Source organism: Myotis daubentonii, chromosome 3, assembly GCF_963259705.1.
Source record: "Myotis daubentonii chromosome 3, mMyoDau2.1, whole genome shotgun sequence".
Taxonomy (NCBI): Eukaryota; Metazoa; Chordata; class Mammalia; order Chiroptera; family Vespertilionidae; genus Myotis; species Myotis daubentonii.
In genome coordinates, this window is record NC_081842.1 from 39,468,111 (window position 1) to 39,493,018 (window position 24,908).

Sequence of the window (24,908 nt, forward strand, 5' to 3'; positions counted from 1 at the left end):
AATAGACACTTTTCGAAAGAGGACATACATAAGGCTGAGAGACATATGAGAACATGCTCAAAGTCACTAATCATCTGAGAGATGCAAATCAAAACAACAATGAGGTACCATCTCACACCTGTCAGAATGGCTATCATCAACAAATCAACAAATGACAAATGCTGGCGAGGATGCGGAGAAAGAAGAACCCTCGTGCACTGCTGGTGGGAATGCAAACTGGTGCAGCCACTGTGGAGAACAGTATGGAGTCTCCTCAAAAAACTAAAAATGGAACTTCCATTTGACCCAGTGATCCCACTTCTAGGAATATATCCCAAGAAACCAGAAACACCAATCAGAAAGGATATATGCACACCTGTGTTCATAGCAGCACAATTTACAATAGCTAAGATTTGGAATCAGCCTAAGTGCCCATCAGCAGATGAATGGATTAAAAAACTTTGGCACATCTACACAATAGAATACTATGCTGCTGTAAAAAGGAAGGAACTCCTACCATTTGCAACAGCATGGCTGGAGCTGGAGAGCATTATGCTAAGTGAAATAAGTCAGTCAGAGAAAGATAAATATCACATATCTCACTCATTTGTGGATTATAATGAACAACGTAAACCGATGAACAAAAACAGATGTAGAGACAGAGAAGCATCGATCAGATGCTCAAAACTCATAGGGAAAGTAGGGGAGGGTGGGGGTGAGGGGGAAAGATCAACCAAAGGACTTGTATGCATGCATATAAGCATAAGTGATGGATGTGGACAACAGGGGGTGAGGGTGAGGGCAGGATTGGGGGGATGAGGGGACATTGGGGGGATAAGGACACATTTGTAATATTTTATTCAATAAAGGGGGAAAAAAGAAACAAACAAACAAAAAAAGAAACCAGGACAGGTAACTATTCCTATTTTCACTTGCAAATGAATGTCCAGAGTAAGATGTAAGGAAGGTTCATGGTGAATGGTCATACAAAGAACAAATTTAGCCTTGGGGCTAGTGTAATGGCTAAAACTGGAACTCATTTAAGAAAAAATAAAAAGAGGGCTCATGTTCAAGTAATTCATCCTTCCTGAATCTGGGTACAATGGTAAAGAGTGTTAAGTCATATATTTTCAGCGTGGGAAATAATTATTTTGTAAATGGCACAGTATTTTCAGTCGTTTTAGTTGAACCTTGAGTGTTTGCCCAGAATGTGTCTTGTGACATGTCCCTTGCAATTAGTTTTGTTGAAATCTGTTAACTTTAAAATATACGAATAAAAGGGAAAAACACTGAAGAAGTACAGAGGAAATCTGGAAAGAAGGTAAAGGAAAGCAATTAAAATGTTAAAAGATTAAAAATATATTGTATTTAAGAACTCTACAGGAACACATATCTAGGGATGCTATTCTTTGGGCAATATGGTGGTAAGAAATCTTGCATTTCCCCCTCACTATCAGAACCTTGACAAGGAACTTGTTAGGTAAAGATATGGTCATGAGAGAATTTAGTTGGAATTGAAAAATGACTGATGCTGGTGACATAAGTTCGGGCAAGGAATTCAACAACCTAGCCCATCATAACTAGATGGTCCCTTTTCCCACCCTGGCTTAAACTGCTGCAGCAGGAATTTAGATTAGACATAAAGAAAATGTACTCTGATTGAAATGATTGCAAGACATCAAAATGGGTCACCTAGGAACGTTTTAGAATATTCTTTCTTAGCAATTGCTAAAAACAGAACTGGTACTTCGGGATAGCCCTAGGCAAAAGAATCATATACTCATAGACCGGCACAGCAGAAGAGAGCCTTAAAAATCATTGAATCCAGAGGTTCCCAAACTTGTCTGCACATTGAATCACCTGGGGGTCTTTTCAAAATTCCAAGGTCCAGACCATGGCCAGGGCCAATGCAATCACAACCTCCGGGGGTGGGACATAGGTATAGGAGTTCCAAGGGACAGCAGAGTTGGGGTACCATGGATGTAATCTAGTGGTCTCAAGTTACAGATGAAAAAACTGAGGCCCAGAAGGGGAAAGGGATGTCCCAAGCCTGCCAAGGCAGTGAGCAGCAGAGGAGAATGACAGCCCGTCTCTTAACCTTGTTCTGACACCCAGGGCATGCATTAAGAAGAGAGAAAAAAACAAACAACTTATTTTATGTTTATGAAAGCAATACATTGCCATCATAATTGTTAAAAAACCATTGAAATTGCCAATGAAAATTCATAATTTTCATAATTTCTCAATCTCACCATCCATAGATAAATTATTGACACCTTTGTGTTTCCTTCTACTGTTTTCTCAAAGCCCACATGTACTTTTACATTTTTGTAAAAGCTAGGTTCTCCTCTTTGAGAATGGTGCTAGGCTGTTTGGAAAGCCAGGGAGCTAGAGGTGCATATGGTGCCAGGGAGTGCGGGGCCTTTCTGCCCTTTTCTTCCCCTTTTCTATGGATACACAGCATGAGGCCCCACCTCTCCTAACTTCTGCATTAGCCTGAGAACAGAATGGGTTCAGGATGGACTATGTAGATCCTAAGTAATGATGCAAAGCCCAAGTGTAAAAGGCCTGCCTTGTGGAGTTAGTGTCGCCAACAGCTGCACGCCCATCATAGGGACTCTGGAGGAAACTGGACTGGGATCTGCAGGTTCCACTTGTGTGGCCACTTCACCTCCATCATGCTCAGGATCCTTGCCTGAATGAGCCAGAACCTCTACCTGAATTTACAGGGCTGTGTGTGTGTGTGTGTGTGTGTGTGTGTGAGTGTATGTGTGTGCATGTGTGTGTGTTCTCACCCATCCCAAGCAACCTGAAGGGTGCAAAGGTATTATTTTGAATGGGTTATGTCTTTGTTATTGGTCCAAATAATCACTGTGATTTGGTAAATCCATAAAATCAAACTTCACTAAGAAAATAAATAGTTCCAATTTTAAAGACGAAATTGTATTATTGCCACCTGACCAGTGAAATCTAAAACCTAATTGATGAGGTGACTCTTAATTTGATGGTCACAATTCAATGTCTGTTCACCATAGGTAGAGAACAAATGCTTTAGAATAAAAAAAGCCTCATTTTGAAAAGGAAGACTGTCTTTAGAAGACCCGATGAGTCACAAGGAATGACCTAGTCAAGGAAGTGGTTATCTCCCACTGTAGCTTTCCCAAGTGTATTCTCTACGTTGGGGGCTATAAGTGGCTTCAATAAACACCCTGTTACCATCACAGAAACACAACATACTCAGATTACTTTTAATTATTTAAATCTTTTGTCACACGTTTAAAGATAGAGTGATCTAGCTACTTTTGGTCTGTAGTCAGATCAAGTAGTCAATCCTGTATTTGCATTTTCACTTCAGAGATGTGCAGGACACAGAAATAGAATATTTGATTGTTCATCCCTTTTCTATGACTATCTAAGCTTTTTGATGTAAGAAGCAAACAAATGGTGTTTAATAACCATAATAATTTGATTTGGGGGTTTGATTTGATGTTATTTATTTATTTATTAATCCATTTTTACTCTTTGGATACAAGGTAACTAAGATAGAATAAGCCTCTAAATATTTTATTTTCAGATTTCACCACACAATTCAACTTTTCATAGGAAATCAAACTCTGTCTCCAATTATTTGCATGTGGCTCATATATAGTATTGATAATTTTATTATTTCATTTTTTATTTTTTTAATATCTTTTAAAAATTTATTTCAGACAGGAAGGGAGAGGGAGAGAGAGAGATAAAAATATTAATGATGAGAGAGAATCATTGATTGGCTGCCTCCTGCATGCTCCACACTGGGGATCAAGCCCACAACCTGGGCATATGCCTTGATTGGGAATCAAACTGTGACCTCCTGGTTCATATGTCAATGCTCAACCACTGAGCCATGCCAGCTGGGCGGTATTGATAATTTTAATACCTCTCTGCCCTTTGCTCACTTTCTCTTCATGTTTCCAGCCCTCAAACATAGCTGCTGTTGCCAGGGGTTGATGTATATTTCAAATAATATCAAGTAATTTTAATATAAATTAAAATCAATATGTTAAATAAAGAAAGCTGACTAGATGAAATTTGATGAAAGAAATATATATCTCCAAACCAAATATATATATTCTACTGGTTCTGGTTCTCTAGAGAACCCTGATTAATATAAGATCTAAGAGGATGATAACAACTAATTATCTGGGAGGAAGAGGTAGACACTGGTTACCTCCATAAAAAATAATTGCTTTCTTAATCATCAGTAAGTATTCATGTATTGAACATCAATTTGTACCCATTATTGCATGGCACATTATATGTCTTAGTCCAATGAATAGGGGAAATTCAAGATGCCACTTTGCTCACAAGTTCACTAATTCTCCACTGAACTTTGTATGGTTGTGCATTTGATGTTTTATTTACTAAGCCAATGAGCAGTTTAGTGTTTGTCATCAGAAGATTATTCAGTATTTTGATTTTATTTTATAAAAAGTCTTTCATTTTATAAAAAGCAAAATGGGCAGATAGCTCTTCTAACTTGAATACAGAACTAAAGACTAGAACTACCCATACATTTATCAAAGACTACCTTATACCATTTTATATTTTCATCTATATCTCTTAGGAGGGTTTATCAAAAGTCACTGTACAATAATTCTAATCTATGCTTTATATTGCTTTTGGAAATCAAATTTTGTTTGTTAAAAATGAAAAGAAATGAAATAAATACAAGAACAAAGGACCTTTTGCCGGTTTTCCAATGGATGCACAATACATCAATTCTTCATGTAATCTATCTACAGAAGTCTGTACCTATCTCAAGATTCCTTTGATATTTCCCAAAGAATATTTTATTTTATTTTCAGAAGATTTTATCTTTTTTGAATATTTGCTCTAAATAAGAATGATTTAAGTAGCATTTAATCCATTAATCTCTTCCACCTACTTCAAAGAGGTGAGACTGTCTTAGAAAGCAAAAGGAAATACGAAGGTTGGTGGAGACAGATAATCTTCTTGGTAGGAGAGCACCCCAGTCAGTAGCTTCTTACATAATTCTATAGTAAAAGCAGTTCCCAGAATCTTCTCCATTTTTCTTCAATCATTTAATATTTCTGAGGTGCCTATCAGATCTACAGTATATACAGAGACTAACTTCAGGTGAAACAAAATTTCTATATGAGAATAATTTTTAAGTTTATGTCACTAGAGCTGAGTTCAGCTATTGTGTTGTTTTGAATACGGCATCCCCTCATTAAGCTTAACACAGAAAAGAAGGGCACCCATATTTCTAGAACAAGGAATTAGTAGTGAGCATTAAACTCTCACTCTCCATGTTCTTGAACACAATAATTACCAATTTGCCTGTGATTTTCAGACAGTGCTGTTGACAGGAGGCCTCAGGTTCTTGCTGGGTATTTGTAGAATGCCCGGGTTCCTCACCTGCGGGGGGTCCTCAGGACATGGAGGGGGGTTTCCTCCAGAGCAAGTGATTTAGGAGGGAGAGCAAGGAGGAGGCCACAGTACCGTTATGACCTAATGTGTAAAGTCACACACCATGACTGCCACTTTGTTCTATGTATTAGAAGTGAATCACTAAGCCCGGCACACACTCGAGGGGAGGAGAATTAAGTTCCATATAATGAAGAGAGAATCAAAGAATTGTTGGACATTTTAAATGATTACAAGCAATGTCCCAACTGAAGTTCAAAGGACAGAAAACTGGGGCATGGGAAGAGTTCAGAGCTCTAGAATTTAAGTGTTAGTAGATTTTAAAAGGCTCAGTTAATTAGCCAGAAGGATTTATAGATATGCTCCCTGTTCTTGTTCTTTTTAAAAAATTAATTAAAAAACTTTTTTTAATGGATTTCAGAGAGGAAGGGAGAGAGAAAGAGAGAGAGAGAGAGAGAGAGAGAGAGAGAGAGAGAGAGAGAGAAAGAGAGAGAGAGAGAGAAACATCAATGATGAGAGAGAATCATCGATTGGCTGCCTCCTGCATGCCCCCTACTGGGGACTGAGCCTACAACCTGGGCATGTACCCTGACCAGGAATTGAACCGTGACCTCTTAGTTCATAGGTCGACACTCAACCATTGAGCCACGCTGGCCAGGCCCTGCTCTTGTTCTTGCCTGTGACTATTATATTTTCCTTTGTCCATGCATCTTCATTTCCCCCCATTCACATACTCCATTATTCTTTTCCAAAATTTGCTCTCAAGAATACCTCCCTTAGGGCAAAGGTAGAGCTATAAAAACACTGATTAAAATGCGAACAATCATCATCATCATATTGGAACCAAGTGAATTGTGACTTTGAGGTCGGGGCCCAAAGTTCATCTTCCATTAGTCAGTAAGTTTGTTATGTTATTAAAGCACCCATTAGAGAAGAGATGCTTAGATGAAATAGATGCATGAGAGGAATCAATTGTTATTTTTGCTCATTTATTTATCCAGCAAAACTTTGTGGGGCCTTTCTCTGCTCCAGACTCTCAAAGGGCTGAGAACATAATGAAGGCTGAGACACAGTCCTGCCTGTAAGAGGTCAAAGTCTAGTGTGGAGACAGACATGTAAACCCATAATAACCATGCCACGCGATGAGCTATATTTGAGTTGTCCCCTGAGATGCTTACACCTGTGATTCTTCTAGCTCTGTAAGGGCAGAGAAGGTCTTATTCAATGTTCTATTCCTAGCACCCTGCAGTGCCTGGCCCACAGAAGAAGCTTAAACATGTCTGATGAATTTGAAGGTGAGGCTCCTGGCCAGACTAACTAGCTAAACTCAATATTAGATGCCGACTGGCTCTTTCCCTCCCCGCTAATGGGTGACAAAGGAAGTGTTTCTGACGTGTGGTTGCAGGCTTGCCAGCTGCCTGCGTGACCTTCTCCCTCCTCTGCAGATGCCAGATCTCACTAGGGATCTCCCTTTCTGGGAGGCAGCTTCAGGCTCCTTTCCTGCTTCCCACGCCTGTGCCTCCCTGGGCGTCCTTCTTAGGAACACTTTGTAGCTGACGGTGCACTTGAGCTGCTGGCTGGGAGGAAAGTCCCCAAGGAATCTCCTCTCCATTCTTGTTCCGGGAAGAATGAACAGGAATTTTTGTGTTTTGTTTTTTTCTTTTCTAAAATTACAATACTTTAGGCAGGGATAAATTTGCAGTGATTTTTTCAATAAAATGTGAGATATGGAGGCAAAATGCCTCACCCATACAAGTCCTCACTAGATCCATAGCTCAACTTGAGCTCGAGCAATGTCAGCCTTTGTACATAAACAGTCCCCAGGTCATTTAAGATATGCAATCAATTGGCCTGTGGAGTTGGCTGTCTTTTCTCCAGTAGAAGATACTGTATTTTAGGACATTTTAGCCCAAACATTAGTTGAATGACATGTTGTCAGGTGTTACTTAGTAAAAGTAAAAACTCATGTGTACCATGTAAAATACAAGACATGCCCAATGTTACTTTATGGCAAGACTGGTTGGTGCCACCTGCATCCTTGTAGGTGTGTCTCGCCGGCTGACATTGAGGTTGAGACCACAGAGGCACAGTCCCTGGTAGAAACCGGTATGCCTTAGACAGAATCGTTTGTTTACATTAGCTATGAAAATGCAGATATTCCATTATAGTAGGAGGTGATATGGCACTTTATATGCAACGGTAGATAGACAGAATGGCCCGAATTAGGGGATGAATAATCAGCTATCTATCCATTAATTCAACAAATATTTACTAAATACTTTCTAGGTGTCTTAGATATTGAGGTACAGTGGTAAATATCGGACCAGGATCCTTTTCTCACGGGAGTTACATTTTATTTTATTTTATTTTATTTATTTTTTAAAATATATTTTATTGATTTTTTTTTTACAGAGAGGAAGGGAGAGAGATAGAGAGTCAGAAATATCGATGAGAGAGAAACATCGATCAGCTGCCTCCTGCACATTCCCCACTGGAGATGTGCCCGCAACCCAGGCACATGCCCTTGACCGGAATCGAACCTGGGACCCTTCAGTCCGCAGGCCGACGCTCTATCCACTGAGCCAAACCGGTTTTGGCTGGGAGTTACATTTTAAAGCAGAAAAGACAGATAACAAACAGACACACAAATAAAGATAAACAAGAAAAAACCCTGTGATAAATATGAGGAGAAAAACAAGACTCTAGATGTTGTGGTAGCAACTGGGCGGGCAGGCTCAGCTTTCCTGAGGCCCTGACACTCCGGCTGCAACGTGTATGACAGGAAGGAACCTGCCCCCTGAGGATCTGGGGGGAGTGCTCCCTGCAGAGGAAGGACAGAGTGGAAACAGAGGGCAGTGAGGTTGTTGTGCAAGAGGCAAAGGAGGGCACCGGCACCTCTGGGGCTTGTGAGGGGGTTGAGGAGAAGCAGGAGCTGCTGGGTTCTTAGGCAGGATGGTGACAAAAAAGACATCAATGGAATTTAAAAAATAGCACTTAATGGAATAGACTGTGAAAGAGAAAGAATATTGAAGTCAGATGATATAAAATATAAAATGGAGACTTTGGAAAAATTCAATTTAGAAAATGATTTTCCTCTGGGTCTTAACTAGTGTTTGGAACTGCCTGTCTGATGAATCTGGTCTGTGACACCATTCTGTGTTGGCCTTGAAATGAAGAATGGGGCACTTGTCGTTCTCTTAAGCATCTTATATCCCTCTCTAACATCTATAACTTACCACGTTTTCCTTGGTTACCAACATAATGCATGTTTATGATGGAACGTTTGGAAAATACAGATAAACTAAGAGACGGAATAAAATCCAAATCTAGCCATCCAAGTATACTAGTGTTAGCATTTAAACACACACTTTCTTTATGCTTACAGCAGTCAGCACAGGTAGACAGCCAGTAATGTTTGTTGAATGAATGACTACTTGAAGTAACTTACAGCCTCTTAGGATTTCGTAGCTGGAAAGGACTATACAGGTGTGGGGACTGAGGCCTATACTATTGATGAGATGAAGCTATTAGAGAGAAGTTGAAATAATAACTAAGAGAAGCCAGGAAAAGATAAGTCTACAAGGAATGAGGTGAGTGTCATGTAGAGAAGGGATTCAGCTCATTCTGCCTTGTTCTGGAGAGGGCAAAGCCAAGACTAAGCAACACTGGGAGTTGTCATAGGCCAATTTCAGCATAATACAGGGAAGAGCTTTTTTCTTTTTTAAATATATTTTTATTGATTTCAGAGAGCAAGGGAGAGGAGAGAGAGAGAAACATTAATGATGAGAGAGAATTATCGACCAGCTGCCTCTTATATCCCCGAAACAGGGGATCGAGCCCACAACCTGGCAAGTGCCCTGACTGGGAATTGAACCGTGACCTCCTGGTTCATAGATCGATGTTCAACCACTGAGCCATGCTGGCCAGACCAGGGAAGAGCTTTTTTATAGGTAGGGCTATCCAAAACTAAAATAGGTTTTCTTGAAAAGAAGTGAGGTGCTCCTAATTAGAAGTGTTCAAGTAGAAACAGATTATGCTTGAATGAATAATTTGTCAAGTATGCTTGAGTAGGAAAAATATATTTTGTGTGCCTGGTTGGAATAAATAACTTCTAAGGTCTTTACCAAAACTAAATGAAATGATTTTGTGAGTATATATCTCTATATCAATATATATCTATATCTATATATCGCACACATAGATAGATGGATAATTTTTGTCTTATTGATTTGTTACTTTGAAATGAAGCCTTTTGAGTGTGAACCCATTGTCTTTCTCATTCTAAATGGGATCTTATCAATTCTGTCTTTGCTGACCCAAATGCTATGGTTTTAAATAATCTTTTTAATACTAATTCAGTGTGCTACACACAGTAGTTCAAAGATAAATTTAAATGAGTTCTTAAGTCTGAAAAAAATCTACATTTAAAATAAATTGAGCTATAGGCTCCATGCAGTTAGACAATGTGGTCTCAGCGGATCTCAATCAAATATATCAGTTGATCACATTCAAGAGATCTAAAATGCATTAATTTTTTAAAGTAAAAAAGGCTAAAATTAAAAAAAAGAAATTTGGGTAAATTGTATTGTGATCAGATAAAAAGTGTTCTCTTATTGGGTTTCTGAATGATGATATGAGATTATGGCTGGAATTATTTTCTAGAATATAAAGAATCCTTTTACTATTAAATTAGAAATATGATTTAACTGCACTTCAAGTATGGAGTTACTGAAAGACTGTTCATAGTACAATAATTTCATCCAAATTCTAGTGGTGAGACAGCCACATAAATGAACCATATTACAGGAATACTTTCAGTTTTCAAGTCTTCATATCAGTAGCGTAAATGGAGATCCTGACAAGTTCCTGCTTGGGTTCGGTGAGAGCCACTCTCACATAGCAATCTAGCACAGCTCTGATGAGCACCACAGATGGCATCTATGGTGTACTCTTTGTGATTCTGACCAGAAAGAAAATGGATAAAAAACAGCAAAGATTGTCCTTTTTGGCTTCCCTTCCTCCTTCCCTTCTTCCTTCCTCTCTCTCCGTTCTTTCTTTCCTCCTCATTAGAAGGCTAAATAAGAAAATTCATGTTCGAGCCCTAACCGGTTTGGCTCAGTGGATAGAGTGTTGGCCTGTGGACTGAAGGGTTCCAGGTTCGATTCCGGTCAAGGGCATGTAACTTGGTTGCAGGCACATCCCCGGGGGGGGGAGGGGGTTTACAGGAGGCAGCTGATCTATGTTTTCTCGCTCATCAATGTTTCTAACTCTCTCTCACTCTCCCGTCCTCTCTGTAAAAAAAAAAATCAATAAAATATATCTTAAAAAAAAGAAAATTCATGTTCGAATTAAGTATCTCATTTTACTTACTATATCAACATTGTTATTGTTTGGCATATTCTTTAAAAAAATTTTTTTTTTTTACTTTTCAATTACAGTTGACATTCAATATTATATTAGTTTCAGCTGTACAGCATAATAGTTAGACATTTATATAACTTACAAAGTGACCCCCCATATCTCTAGTACCCACCAGACACCATACATCGTTATTACAATATTATTGACTATATTTCCTATGCTGTACTTTATAACTTGTGACTATGATGTAACTGCCAATATGTACTTCTTAATCCCTTCATCTTTCTACCTATCCCTCCCACCTGGCAGCCATCAGTTTGTTATCTGTATCTTTGAGTGTTTTACTGTTTATTCGTGAACTTAGTTTTTAAAAAGATATATGCATCCCTATGTTCATTGCAGCATTATTTTCAATAGCCAAGATATGGAAACAACCTAAGTGTTCATCGATAGATGACTGGATAAAGAAGATGTGGTATATATACACAATGGAATATTACTGGGCCATAAAAAAGAATGAAATCTTGCCATTTGTTTTGGATATGCTTAACAGTAAAAAATGATGGCTTGAGTCAAGATAGGCCTTCCATTGGCTGTAATATCACAGCCATACCTTTTCAGTTAGGGAAATGTATAATATTTCTGGGGCAGCGACACCTTCTATGTTTCAGACATTGTGTAGATGCTAGAGAGATGAAAATGCCAGGCATGAATCTTGGCCTCACAGAGAAAGGCATAGAAAATGCATAGCAGAGATCCATCATAGAACCCAGATGAGGCTCAGCGTTCTTTCTGACCCAGGACTCCAGCCAGTCACTGCTAATCTATCACAATTGGCATAAGAGGTGACATCTATTAGTCACTCCTGGTAGGAAGTCCAAAGCACTCTCGTAACAGGTTTCATTCTGATAATCATAATCATGGTTATTTCATGTCTATAAAGTAAGACCCATTTCAGGTGTACCCTGCTGAATTTTGAGCTTTTGAATTCCACTCTCAGAAACACGAAATAAAAGCAATTTTTTAAAAGTTACCTCCACTGCTGCTTTTGCTCTTTCAAATTCCTCTTCTAAGGAGTGGTTTCTGGAGAGTAATGCACTTCCCCAGCGCTGTTCTTTGGTCAGTCGAGCCTGAAATGAACCAAACACATGGTGTTATAATATTGGAATCACATAGCACAAAAGTACAAATGCTTTTCCTTTTTCCATATTCCCCTAGAGTTTGGCAGCACTGCAACGGATTTTGGTGTACTTTGCAAGCATGATGTTGCCCAAACTGGGATGGTGCCAAAATGTGTGTGAGCACGCAAGCATGATTCTTTTTAAAAAATATATACTTGTATATATTTTCATTGATTCAGAGAGGAAGGAAGAGGGAGAGAGAGACAGAAACATTAATGATGAGAGAGAATCATTGATTGGCTGCCTCCTGCATGCCCCACACTGGGGATCGAGCCCTCAACCCAGGCACGTGCCCTGACCAGGAATCGAACCTGGCCCTCTGATTCACATAGGTCGATGCTCAACCATTGAGCCAAGCTGGCCAGGCATGCATGATTCTTCTCACAGGGTCTTAGGTCTGGTCATACTAAAACCAACACCCAGGCCCAACCTCCCGAAGGCTTAACTTTAATTGGTCTTGGTGCCAGGCATTAATCTTTTTGTAAGTCTCCCATATGATTCTAACATGCAGCTAGAATGGAGAATCTCCACTGGAAGACTAGACTAGCTGATATTCAAGCTTCCAGCTGGTTAGAAGGACGAGCCTCAGGAAAAACTGTGGGAGCTGCAGAGATGAAAGCTGGCAGCTGGGTCTTTCTCTTTAAATATGCAGCCAAGTCCTCATTCTGGATTCTTTTCCCATTGCCTTTCCTCTACTGGCACATCTGTCTAATGCCCCATTTCCTTAGGACATTGCTCTCTGTTAAATAATAGTCACTTAGATAAAATCATGTCTGATAGCACCAACTGCTTTGTCACAATTAACAGGCAAGTGCTACATGGCTTAGTTAAATGAAAATATTTCCAGAAGACCCCCCCCCCCCCCGCCCCAAAGAGTCTGCTGGAATTTTTAAAAATGGTACTAATTTTAAATTTGACAAATAATGAATACTTTCTTTTTGAAAAAAAAAATTAATTATGGAAAATAAGAGGTGCACCTCTAGACGTTTCTTTGCAGTTACATATATATTTATGCACTGATGGAACATCATGATGTGTTTCAAAATTTTTAAACATAAATGATACGCTATTCTGAAGCTTACTTTTTTCTACTTAGCAATATATCTTGGAGAGTCTCCACAATTTGTACGTGTCAATCAACCTCTCTCTTCCCAGGGATTTCCTAGTGCTAGTAAGTATCATGTACTGTAGTTTGTTCGGGACTCTCTCCAGGAGTAATCAGGATATTTCCAAATTTTCTCCATTTAATTACTTGTTTTCTTGTCTACCTTCTGACTCTACTGTAGGATCCATGCAGGTAAGAGTGAGTCTGGAAACTTTTGTACTGCCCCATCCCAAGCTCAGGGCCTGACAAGTGATTCGTGCCCCAAGGATGCCTGTGGAAGGATGGATGGCAGGGTGAGGGATGCACTGATAAGGCAGCCGGGCCCTGGGGAATAGGAGGAGACAGGCTTGTGGCATGAAGTATCTGCCCCTCTTCTATCTGGGCAGCGAGGCTCCTTGGCCATGTGTTAGATTGCTGTCTTGCAGGAATGCTCAACCCCAGCTTCTACGGGAATCACTGCACAGGCCTGGGTCCCACCCCAGACCAATGAAATAGAATCTCTGGGGCTGGGCCTGGGCATTAAAAGTTGGAAAAACTCCTCTGGTGATTCTGAAAAGCAGTCATGTTTGAAAACCACTGTTCTATAGCACAACTGTTCTTCACTCAGCACTTTCCATCTAACTTGGCAAACTCCTTTTGGCCCTCCTTTCCCAACTGGTTATGTAAGTCTCTGTCCCTCAATCCTTTGCTTTAGAACCAACTCTCTCGTCTTCCTGCCGGTTCCCTCATCAATGAAATAAACAAACGAGTGAATTTTAAACTGTGGATCCATAGTCAAACACGAACTTTGTGCATTTTTATAATGATGTCATGGATGAGCCATGAATGGCATTAGGAGAAGAAAAAGAAAGCACCAATATTTTTGTCCCAAGCCACCTCCTCTCATTAGAGGCACTTTTCTCTGGTGAAACACAATCTGTCTGTCCTGTGAAGCTGACCTAACAGGGCTCCATTACTGTCACCGGCTTCCCTTCATCGATGCTTCATGACGCAAGTGGATTATGAGTCACAGATGCAAAGGGAGCCACACATGAGGGAGAAGAGGAGCACCTCTCTCAGGAGCCTAGACTTACAGTTCACATTCTCATTATCACTTAAAACAGCAAATATAAATAGATTCTCACTGAGCAAATGGAATGTTGTTTTGACAGTACAATGGCTATTTACAAGAGCTGTTTCCCACAGTGTTAGAAAGGCTTTGGAATATTATTAAACAAATGTTATCTACTTCACATGGTAAAGCCATCTATTTTGGCCAGACAAGCACGAGATAAACATTATAAACTATAGGTAAATACTGAATGTAAACAGAGGCAGTTTTCAAGCTGAGATTAGTAGGCAACTAAAGATTATAGGCAAACCTGTGATGTGGGAAAACATATGTAAGTAATGCTTGTAAATCGCTTAGTATTTACCAAGAGGAATGATAAACAAGGCTATTACACCTATAAGTTTCAGTTGCAGCTGTTTTGGTAGCAGAGTATTTCCCTGTATCAGTAGTTCCCAAGCTTTAGTGGGCATTAGGATCACCTAAAAGTCTGGTTCAATGCAGGTGGCTATGCACCGCCCTGAGGGTTTCTGACTCAGTAGGTGGGGGAAGCCCACCCCAGGGTTTCTGACTCAGTAGGTGGGGGAAGCCCACCCCAGGGTTTCTGACTCAGTAGGTGGGGGAAGCCCACCCCAGGGTTTCTGACTCAGTAGGTGGGGGAAGCCCACCCCAGGGTTTCTGACTCAGTAGGTGGGGGAAGCCCCAGAATCTGCATTTCTAACAAGGTCCCAGGTGATGCTGGGCAGGTTGGTGCAGGGACCACATCATGACATTTTCTGGTCTAAACACTGATATGATGTGCGTGTAGGTGGAGCTCTGTTGTTCAGAAATGTACTTTGACACAGGCATTTCTTTTCTTCTTCGCATGATTTTGAACAATACTCCACAGTTACAGCAACCTCCTGGAGGGGCGTTGGCTCTAAAAACAGCATTTTAATTGCTTTAAGCTAATTGGATTTTAGGGCATTACACTCTCTAAAGAAGAAGGCATTTAGTTCCTTTAGCTGTTGATTGTTCTGAATGATAAGCACCAGGTGAAGGGAAAAAAGAAAGAAATTAATCTCTTTAAAGAGAATATTATGCTTTATTTTCATTATTAAAAATTATAATTGTGATCAAAATTATGATTTGAAAATGAATGTGCTTGTGGCTGTGGTTGTCCTAGCATAACTTTGTTGGCTAATCGCAAAGCCATTCATTATAGCTTCTCATAAATTACCTGTACGTTATTACCAAAGGTCTCCCACCAAAATACACTTTAAAAGAGCTCAGCATCTTTTCAAAGGGAATGGAAGGAGAAAAGGGATCTGCTTAACTGTAGAAGAGAAGAATATAACCACTAGCAGACCGTGGGTGACACTATACAGTGATGGTGAACCTTTTGAGCTCGGCATGTCAGCATTTTGAAAAACCCTAACTTAACTCTGGTGCCGTGTCACCTATAGAAATTTTTTGATATTTGCAACCATAGTAAAACAAAGACTTATATTTTTGATGTTTATTTTATATATTTAAATGCCATTTAGCAAAGAAAAATCAACCAAAAAAATGATTTAGGTTCGCCATCACTGCACTATAACAATCGTGAAAAGCATAATCTCTGGAGTGAGACTGACTGGGGCCAAATCCATTTATTACGAATTGGTGACATTGGACCAATTAATCTCTAGAATCCTCAGTATTCTCATCTGCAAAGTGTATATTCACCTATAGAATCCACATAAGAATTAGTACAGCCCTAGTTGGTTTGGCTCAGTGGATAGAGCGTTGGCCTGCAGACTAAAGGGTCCTGGGTTTGATTCTGGTCCAGGGCACATGCCAGGTTGCAGGCTCGGTCCCCAGTAGGGGGCGTGGAAGAGGCAGCTGATCAGATTCTCTCTCATCATTGATGTTTCTGTCTCTCTCCCCCTCTACCTTCCTCTCTGAAATCAATAAAAAATATTTTAAAAAATTAGTACAATAATTCATGTAAATACACACACAAAAGAATCAGTACATAAGTGCTCAATAAAACGTGGCTTTTGTTATCATCTTTCTTGTTAGTGCTTATCAGGTGTGCCTTTAGAAATACATATTAAAAAATATCTGTGCCTAGAGCGCTTTTGTTCAGTGGTTAACGAAGACTACTTGGATTCTTACAGTACATCAGATCATTTAAACACTTGCTTCATTGAGATGCTCAGATTTTTTTCCCCTGAATCAGTCAGCAGACATTTATCATCAAAGGCACACAAAAAGCTCTACCTTAAGTGTAAAGAGCAAATTCCCAGAGCTTTGTGCAAAGAGGGAGCATATGGCTCCTCTCTCCCTCTGACTATGAAGTTCTATGTTGTAGAACATCAAGGCAAATCAGTGCTGACTTCAAAAAGAAACAGACAGTCTATTACCACCAATAACTGAAAAGTAATTTTGAAACTAGCTTCAAAAGGATCAAGAATTAAATTTTGTCTTTTTATTTTCTCTACCCTTTAACCATTAGCCACAACTTATAAATTATTAAATTTGACAAGCATTTATTATTCTTGCTTTTTGCTAGCATTCTCTTATTTTTTTTTACGTCAACAAGTCTTTGTTGAATACCTACTGTGTACAGGTTTCCTACTGGGATGAAAATGATCTTTCAGCTTTCTTTCCTTCCTTCTGGCCTTCCTGCCCATCCTTGCCTTTCTTTTCTTTTTCTCTCCCATCTTTGCTCACTTCCTTCCTCATTGGTAGCTCACCTGTGTATGTCCAGGAGGGACAGGAAATGTGCGTGTGGCTCCTGTCCTGTCTTCCAACAAGCAAAACTACATTTATAGTATTCTACCTAACTCTTTCTATTAGACATAATGGTCTTGACACTTCTTATAGTCAGAACACTCTTTCTAATTTTTTCACTGCCTCGCTGTCTCTTTATAAATAGTAGACATTCAGCCCCATTTACTGTATGGGATAAAATGGAAGCCATTAAGAGTAAGAGCTTGAGAATGAATTTGGCAGGGGGCAGCACAAACTTGTGTTTAGCTTCAGATCAGATGACAATCCTAATTTATCTTAAAATGTTTCTGGAAGAAAGTGACAAATATTCTTTAAAAATCCGTTAACTCATATGAGCCCTGTAAAAGTAGTAACCAGCTTGCAATGAGAATGGAAATAGATGGTTTGGGAGTTGTCTCGTGTGGATAAGCTGATGTGGCTGACTCGAGGTTGTGTGTGGTTAAAAACAAGGGCTTTAGAAGCGGATGGGTATGAACCCAGTGCTGGCTCCTCTCCTCCTTGGTTGTGTCACCTGGGGAAAATGACTGCTCTCTCAGATGTATCACTCATCTGAAAAATGGGGATATTAGTTTTCAATATTATTGTAAGTATTTCAAAGAACAGATTCAAAATATTTCCCATTCCACACAGGAAGTGTAGAATATGACAGCTATTACATGCACTTCCTTTGGCATCACTCCTTTAAAAATGCAGACAACATATCTGCCCTTACATCTCAAAGATTGTATTGTTTTGTTTTGGGACACTACCAACTGGATGGAATTATAACTATGTAGAAGGAACCATTTGCGGTGCCAAAGTCAGCAAAATCAGATTGTTACACGCTTGTGACTAAGTACTAAAGAGCCTGGCGGCCACACAGTCTCCTGAAGTCCAACTTAGGTTGGCAGGAGCCTGTTCCAAGCTCTCCTGCCAGTGTCCAGGAGAAGAAATGCTTGAGCCACCACTCAAGAGCGGAAGTTGGATTCTTTTTTTTTTTGCCTCATCACTACTTCAACCCATTTATGGAAAAAGCTAATTTTACACCATTACTTTCTGTGTTTTTCTTCAATTCTTCAAATGCTTTCTAATTTTTCAGATCACATGATTTCTTTAAACATGTAACTCCAGGGAATACTAATTACACAGTTTAAGTGTCAAAAACTATTCTTAAATATATAGAGATTATGTAATTTATTATCATCTCTTGCCACTCTGATTACTGTACTCAAAACACTATTTGGAGGAGACTGGACCATGTCTTTCCTTCTCCCATCTTGATAAGAAAATAAGCCAACATATGAATTCTTCTCACTGTGAACTTCCATTTTTTAATTCTGAAATATGATTTTTTAAAATGTGGCTTGCAAATAGCTGCTTGCCTATTGAGCCTACAATACTTTATGTTGGCCTGAGAGAGAAGAAAGGATTCTCTGTATTTTCCTGTGAACCATCTGAGTGATAGTGGACAGAAACTATTTACCTGACTGAGCTGAAACTATTTACCTGACTAGCTTGCAAGTCAGTTTTGAGTTTTTATACTACCTTCATCATTTTATCTATGTAAAGAGATCATACATTTAAGAACAGTATGCTTCTGACAGCAAAAACATACTTTTGTCTTCTATTCAAAGTAGATTAATCAAAGTAGATTAATAATAAGATGCATGCATGGGCTCCATGGGCAACCGGGACCCCAGTGATCTCCCGCCCCTCCCACCCTGCGGAGCAGCCCACCTGTGCCAAGCCTCCCTCTGCTGCTGAAACAAACGTTCTCGTGCCTATTCATTGTTCCAAGGATTCTAGTTCTTGAAACAGTACCAATTACTTTAGTCAGGTCTAAATTTCTAATGCATTTATCAAGAAATGTTTCTCTAATAAATGCTATCAATTTGCTTTTTCAAAAGATACATTTAGAATGAACACAGAGGAAGAAAATACATTTTCATGCTACACTTAGGATTCATTAAGCTTCCCAGGGGTGTTTGCTCTGGAGGTTAGTTGACTTGTTTCCCAGGAGAGTTCTGGGGGCAGTAATGTCCATCGCCTCTTACGGAGGATGAGGTGTCTGTAGGGGGTGCTATTAGTGGCCTGGGAAGGGTGCCAGGGGCCTTCTATTTTGTCTCTCTCCCTGTCCTTCTTCTCTCCCTAACTTACTAACTGTGAGTGCATAGACACTTTTCTTAATCTTACTGTGCCTTAATTTCCCCACCTATAAAATAAGGCTAATACATTAACTCATAGAGCCATTTTTTTCTGGATCAAATGAGCTAATATATGTACTTAGCATACATTCAATATTATTTTCTATTATCATAATTATCCCTTTACTTCACCTCAGACATTATATTTATCCTTTTAGTTTCAACATCTTATCTAATAAACTCAAGAAAAAATTTCTGGCTTATTTCACTCCACCCATTTTATTTTCAACTAAATTGCAGAGTGCATGAATGTAGACACATTTCTTAAGAGATCTTTGTGGTTTTTAGACCCCAGCTGTACCCTTGAAAAGTGCTAGAATGAATTTGAAAAGATTGTAGGTGGTAACTAGTTAGAGACAAGCCAGTTACACTGTAGTTGAGAGTCAAGCGGTAGACAGGCAGGTCCTATTCCCACCCACTCCCACCAGTGATTAGTTGGAAAAGAACTTTTATTTCACTGATACCCTTTGATGGATCTTTAAAGTGAGGCCAATAATAATTCACAGGATTATCTCCATATTAGATGTAAAACATGAAAAGCACATAGTAAAGTCCACAGATGGTGGTTTTTACTATGACTATTGCTGCTACTCCTCTAATTATTTATTCCTTCCCTGAAATGTATTTGAACATGGCAATCAGGATCCTGATGTGTAAGTACCTTGTTCCACAGGCAGAGAGGAAAACGAACACATGAGATGTAACTTCCTCTTCTTTGTACTCTGCTACATCAATAGTGCTAATAATGGAGTAGTACAGAGTTTGTATTGCAAAGTCATGGGACAGTAAATGGTAGAAAAAGAAAAAAGTGCTAAGTACACAGTTAATGACTGACATCATTAACACATTTGTCAGTCAAATATATATATATAATGTATACTAGGAGCCCGGTGCACGAAATTTGTGCACTGGGTGTGTGTGTGTGGGGGGGAGTGTCCCTCAGCCCAGCCTGCCCCCTCTCACATACTGGGAGCCCTCAGGCGTTGACCCCCATCACCCTCCAATCGCAGGATCGGCCCCTTGCCCAGGCCTGACGCCTCTGACAGAGGTGTCAGGTCTGGGCAGGGTACCCTCATTTCCCCCCATCACTGGTTCTGCCCCCAGCCCAGGCCTGATGCCTCTGGCCCAGGCATCAGGCCTGGGCAGGGGACCCCCAGACCCCTCTGATTGCTGGCTCTGCCCCTTGTCCAGGCCTGATGCCTCAGCCAGAGGCGTAGACCCCCATCACCCTCCGATCACCTGATCGGCCCCTTGCCCAGGCCTGATGCCTCTGCCAGAGGTGTCAGGCTTGGACAGGGGACCCCCATCTCCCCCTGATCACTGGCTCTGACCCCCGCCCAGGCCTGGGGTCTCTGGCCCAGGAATCATGCCTGGGCAGGGGACCCCCATCTCCCTCTGATCGCTTGCTCCACCCCCCGCCCAAGCCTGACGCCTCTGACCCGGGCTTCAGGCCTGGGCAAGGGGACCATCATATCCCCCCAATCCCCGGCTCCGCCCCCCGCCCAGGCCTGATGCCTCGGCCAGAGGAGTTGACCCTCATCACCCTCTGATCACCAATCACCGGATCGGCCCCTTGACCAGGCCTGAGGCCTCCGGCAGAGGTGTCAGGCCTGGGCAGGGGACCCGCAGCTCCCCGCGGTTGCAGGCTCCGCCCCTGCCCAGGCCTAATGCCTCTGGCTGAGGCGTCCGGCTCGGGCAGCGGGGACCCGCAGCTGCAGCGGCCCCGCGATCGTGGGCTCCGCTTTAGGCCCAGGCAAGCGACCCCTAGCTCCCGGGACTGCCAGCTTCGACCGTGTCCAGCTCCCATCGCTGGCTCCACCCCTACTTCCTGCTATCACTGGCCAGGGCGGCAAAGGCGCCTGATTCTCTGATAATGGCTGGGGGGCAGGGCAAAGGTGGCCCCAGAGCCGCCTTTGCCCTGCCCCCCAGCTCTTAGCTCCCCCCCTGGGTTTCCAATCACTGTCAGTGGCAGGGGGCTTCTTCCTGCTTTCCCTTTCGCCTCCCTGCATTGTGCCTACATATACAAATTAACCGCCATCTTGTTGGCAGTTAACTGCCAATCTTAGTTGGCAGTTAACTGCCAATCTTAGTTGGCAGTTAACTGCCAATCATAGTTGGCAGTTAATTTGCATATAGCCCAGATTAGCCAATGAAAAGGGTATCGTCATACGCCAATTACCATTTTTCTCTTTTATTAGTGTAGATATATTTTAAGCACCGAGACAGATACCTGAGTAAGAAAACACATGCAAAAAGGTATAGAAAACATACTTAGAACTTTCTGTGAACATTTAAATAAACTGTTTAAGATAGAAATGATCTATGAGAGAAGACGGGTTCCTTGAAGAGTTGCTCGGTTACCTGTGTTGGAGGCACTAATTCCAGCTCTGAAGCTGACTCGGCGTTCAGGGCGCTTTTCCCAGCGCTCAGTTCAGGCTGGGATCTGTGCTCAGAGGACCTGAGGGGGAATGAAGGAAACCGATGCACACTGAGAGGCAATTAGCTAGAGAGCCAGCCGAAAAACCTGGAGAACTTGGATCATTGAGAGCCGCAGTAAAGAAACTCTCACCGGAATTTTGATTAAAAATATAACTTCTATATGTTTTTATTTTAATGACCATCTTAGGAATTAAAAAAATTATCTTTATTGTTGAAAGTATTACAGATGTCCCCCTTTTCCCCCTATTGACCTCCTCCACCCCCAGCCCCACCCCAGGCCTACTGCACTATTGTGTGTCCATATATGCGTATAAGTTCTTTGGAATTTTAGTGGCTGTGACGTGCTAGGTGTTATTATCTCTGAATTAGAATTCAGTTCAATTATGGGCAAAAAGTAAATACATGTAATCTTGTTTTTGTTACAGAAAGTTCTTTTTTATTAAAAAGTATTGTTTTGAGGGTAGAGATTCTCACAAAGCATCTCAGGTGTGACTTAATCTTTATATAGAAATGAAATGTCATAATAAGCAGAGATGTGTGAGGGGCAATAGGAGATTGAGGCATGTTGCCCTTTAGGAAGCTTTAAAAATATGTTAGCCCTGGCTGGTTTGGTTCAGTGGATAGAGCGTCTGCCTGCGGACTGAAGGGTCCCGGGTTCGATTCCAGTCAAGGGCTTGTACCTTGGTTGCAGTCACACCCCCAGTAGGAGGTGTGCAGGAGGCAACTGATCAATGTTTCTCTCTCATCGATATTTCTAACTCTCTATCCCTCTCCCTTCCTCTCTATAAAAAAAAAATCAATAAAAATATGATAAAATTCAGGTAGCCAATTTTCTCATGGCCTCCATGGATTACCCTTAAATAGTACCATTATCTGACAGTGATGATTAAGAAAGTCAGAAAAGGTTACCTGTGTAACCAGAAACATTTAATTTAACTATCACTCATGTAATATATTAAACTAGAGGCCCGGTGCACAAAAATTTGTGCACTGGGGGGGGGGGGTCCCTCAGCCCGGCCTGTGCCCTCTTGCAGTCTGGGACCCCTCAGGGGATGACCACCTGCTGGCTTAGGCCCACTCCTCAGGGGATTGGGCCTAAGATGGCAATCAGACATCCCTCTGGCAGCCTGGCAGCCCTCGGGGGATGTCCACTTGCCAGCGGGGAGCAGGCCTAAACTGCAGTCGGACATCCTTAGTGCTGCTGAGGAGGCAGGAGAGGCTCCCACCACCGCTGTACTGGCAGCCATCAGCCTGGCTTGTGGCTGAGCAGAGCTCCTCCCATGTGAGAGCTCCCTGACCACCAGAGGGCAGTTCCTGCATTGAGCATCTGCCCCCTGGTGGTCAGTGTGTGTCATAGTGACCAGTCATTCCCAGTCTTTCTGCTGTTAGGGTCAGTTTGCATATTACCCTGTTACTATATAGGATAGAGGCCTGGTGCATGGGTAGGGACCGGCTGGTTTGCCCTGAAGGGTGTCCCGGATCAGGGTAGGGGTCCCGCTTGGGTGCCTGGCCAGCCTGGATGAGGGCATGATGGCTGTTTTCAGGCTGGCCACACCCCCTTCAGGGTGGGGGTCCCCACTGGGGTGCCTGGCCAGTCTGGGTGAGGGGCTGAGGGTCGTTTTCAGGCTGGCGGGTGACTGAAGCTCCCAACCTCTCCTTTTTTTCTTTTTTTTTATTCTGGGATTTATTTACCCTCTATGGCTGTCACTGGAGCTGAGAGCCGGCTTTAGCTCTGAGGCTCGGCTCCAGCTCTGAGACCTCAGCTGCTGGAAGCACGTCTCTGGGTTTGTTTGGATTCTATAATTGAAACACTGTTTCAGCTCCAGCTCCAAGGCCGGCTGGCTGAAAGCAGGGTTCTGGGGCTTGTTTAGCTTCTATAATTGCAACATTGTTTCTTAGACTGCAGCTCAGAGGCCAGCAGCGGCAGGCGGGGAACCTTGGCTTCCTCCATCACTGGAGCAAGCAAGCCGCCTGTTTGCTTCAGTTGCCTGGCTGCCGGCTGCCATCTTGGTTGGCAGTTAATTTGCAGATCTCGCTGATTGGCCAATGGGAAGGGTAGCGAAGTTACGGTTAATTACCATGTTTCTCTATTATTAGATAGCATACACATGAATGTAAACACATGTATGCACCTATTTTGATCATCTCAATTACATGTTCAGAAAATTATCAACACACATTGATATTATGAACCTACCAGAATCCTATTGGCTGATTTATTTTTGGACAATTTAGATGGAAAAATTTAGTTTTAGAGGGCACAGTAATTAACATCCTATATAATAAAAGCCTAATATGCAAATTGACTGAACAGCAGAACAACCGGTGGAAGGACTGGTCGCTATGAAATGCACTGACCATGAGGGAGCAGATGCTCAATGCAGGAGCTGCCCCCAGCCTGTAGGCCCCAGGCCAGCCAAGGTGGGTGCCAGCGGGGGAGCCCCTGATCATCCTGCCAGTCACCCCACAGATTGGCCCTGATCACTGGCCAGACGTAGGGACCCTACCTATGCACGAATTTTGTGCACCGGGCCTCTAGTTGATATATAAGGGGTTATACATGACACCAAGTATTTGGATTGACTTAACTCATTGGCTATTTCAGTACATGAGAGGAAAAACCCATACAGTCGGCACTTAAATGGCTATTTCCTGATATTGAAATACCTTACCATAAGAGTTCTTTTGATCCAGTTCTAGAAGAGCATGATTTTCTCTCTGCCATTGGATGACCCTTGCTACTGCGATCTCCATGAAACTTAACATCGTCCCATTTTTCCAGTTGTGTTTGAATGTCTATCAAGGAGACAGGAAGGGGATGAGAGGGGTAGGGGGAGAATATGAGGTGCAGAGAGAAGAAGAGAAACTGATTAAGGTTCAGAAGTGTTATTACAAGTGAACTTCACTCAACTGATATTTTCAAAACCCAAGACCAATTCTTTAAGGTCACATGAAAATTAAAACATGTGTAGCTAAATAAAAATGAGACCTATTAAGGAAATTCAATTGCATTTACAGTTAACAATCAAGTTGTTTTACCTGAATTTGTTTCAAGAGCTATATGCATTCTGAATTCTGTGCATGAGGCCATGGAACCCTGTGGGAATGAGCACATGGAGTGCTGGGTCCTGTTGGCCTCTAGCTCAGACCATGGCTTTGAGGCACACCTGGCATGTTTCTAGAAAGAAATTCTGCTTAAAGAGCCTCCCTGTTAAAAGGAGGTGAGAAGAAACTAAAGCACCTTTCACAGCTTTTGTACAGACTGTGTAGTTTCTCGCCAAAGAAAGGAATTAATAATGGGGATGGAGAGAAAGGAGAAAGCCAAGAGAATGCCAGACCATTTTCTCCCTGTGGCTTCATTCTTCCATCTGACCTAAAGTGTCTTTCTCTCTCATTAACAAGTGTGTGACTGTAAATAAACCACT

The 24,908-nt window shown here is 41.6% G+C and overlaps 1 protein-coding gene across 7 annotated transcripts in view; it reads right to left on the minus strand.

The window, feature by feature from the left end:
* The window catches only part of PEX5L (peroxisomal biogenesis factor 5 like), a 334,455-nt gene that overhangs the window by 41,653 nt on the left and 267,894 nt on the right, over positions 1-24,908 (minus strand). For all 7 annotated transcript variants that reach the window (XM_059687108.1, XM_059687109.1, XM_059687106.1 and 4 more), the window contains 3 exons: positions 24,156-24,279; positions 21,406-21,502; positions 11,805-11,900 (listed from right to left, as the gene is read on the minus strand). In XM_059687108.1, coding sequence (XP_059543091.1) covers positions 11,805-11,900; positions 21,406-21,502; positions 24,156-24,279 — 317 coding nt within the window. The remainder of the gene's footprint in view (positions 1-11,804; positions 11,901-21,405; positions 21,503-24,155; positions 24,280-24,908) is intronic.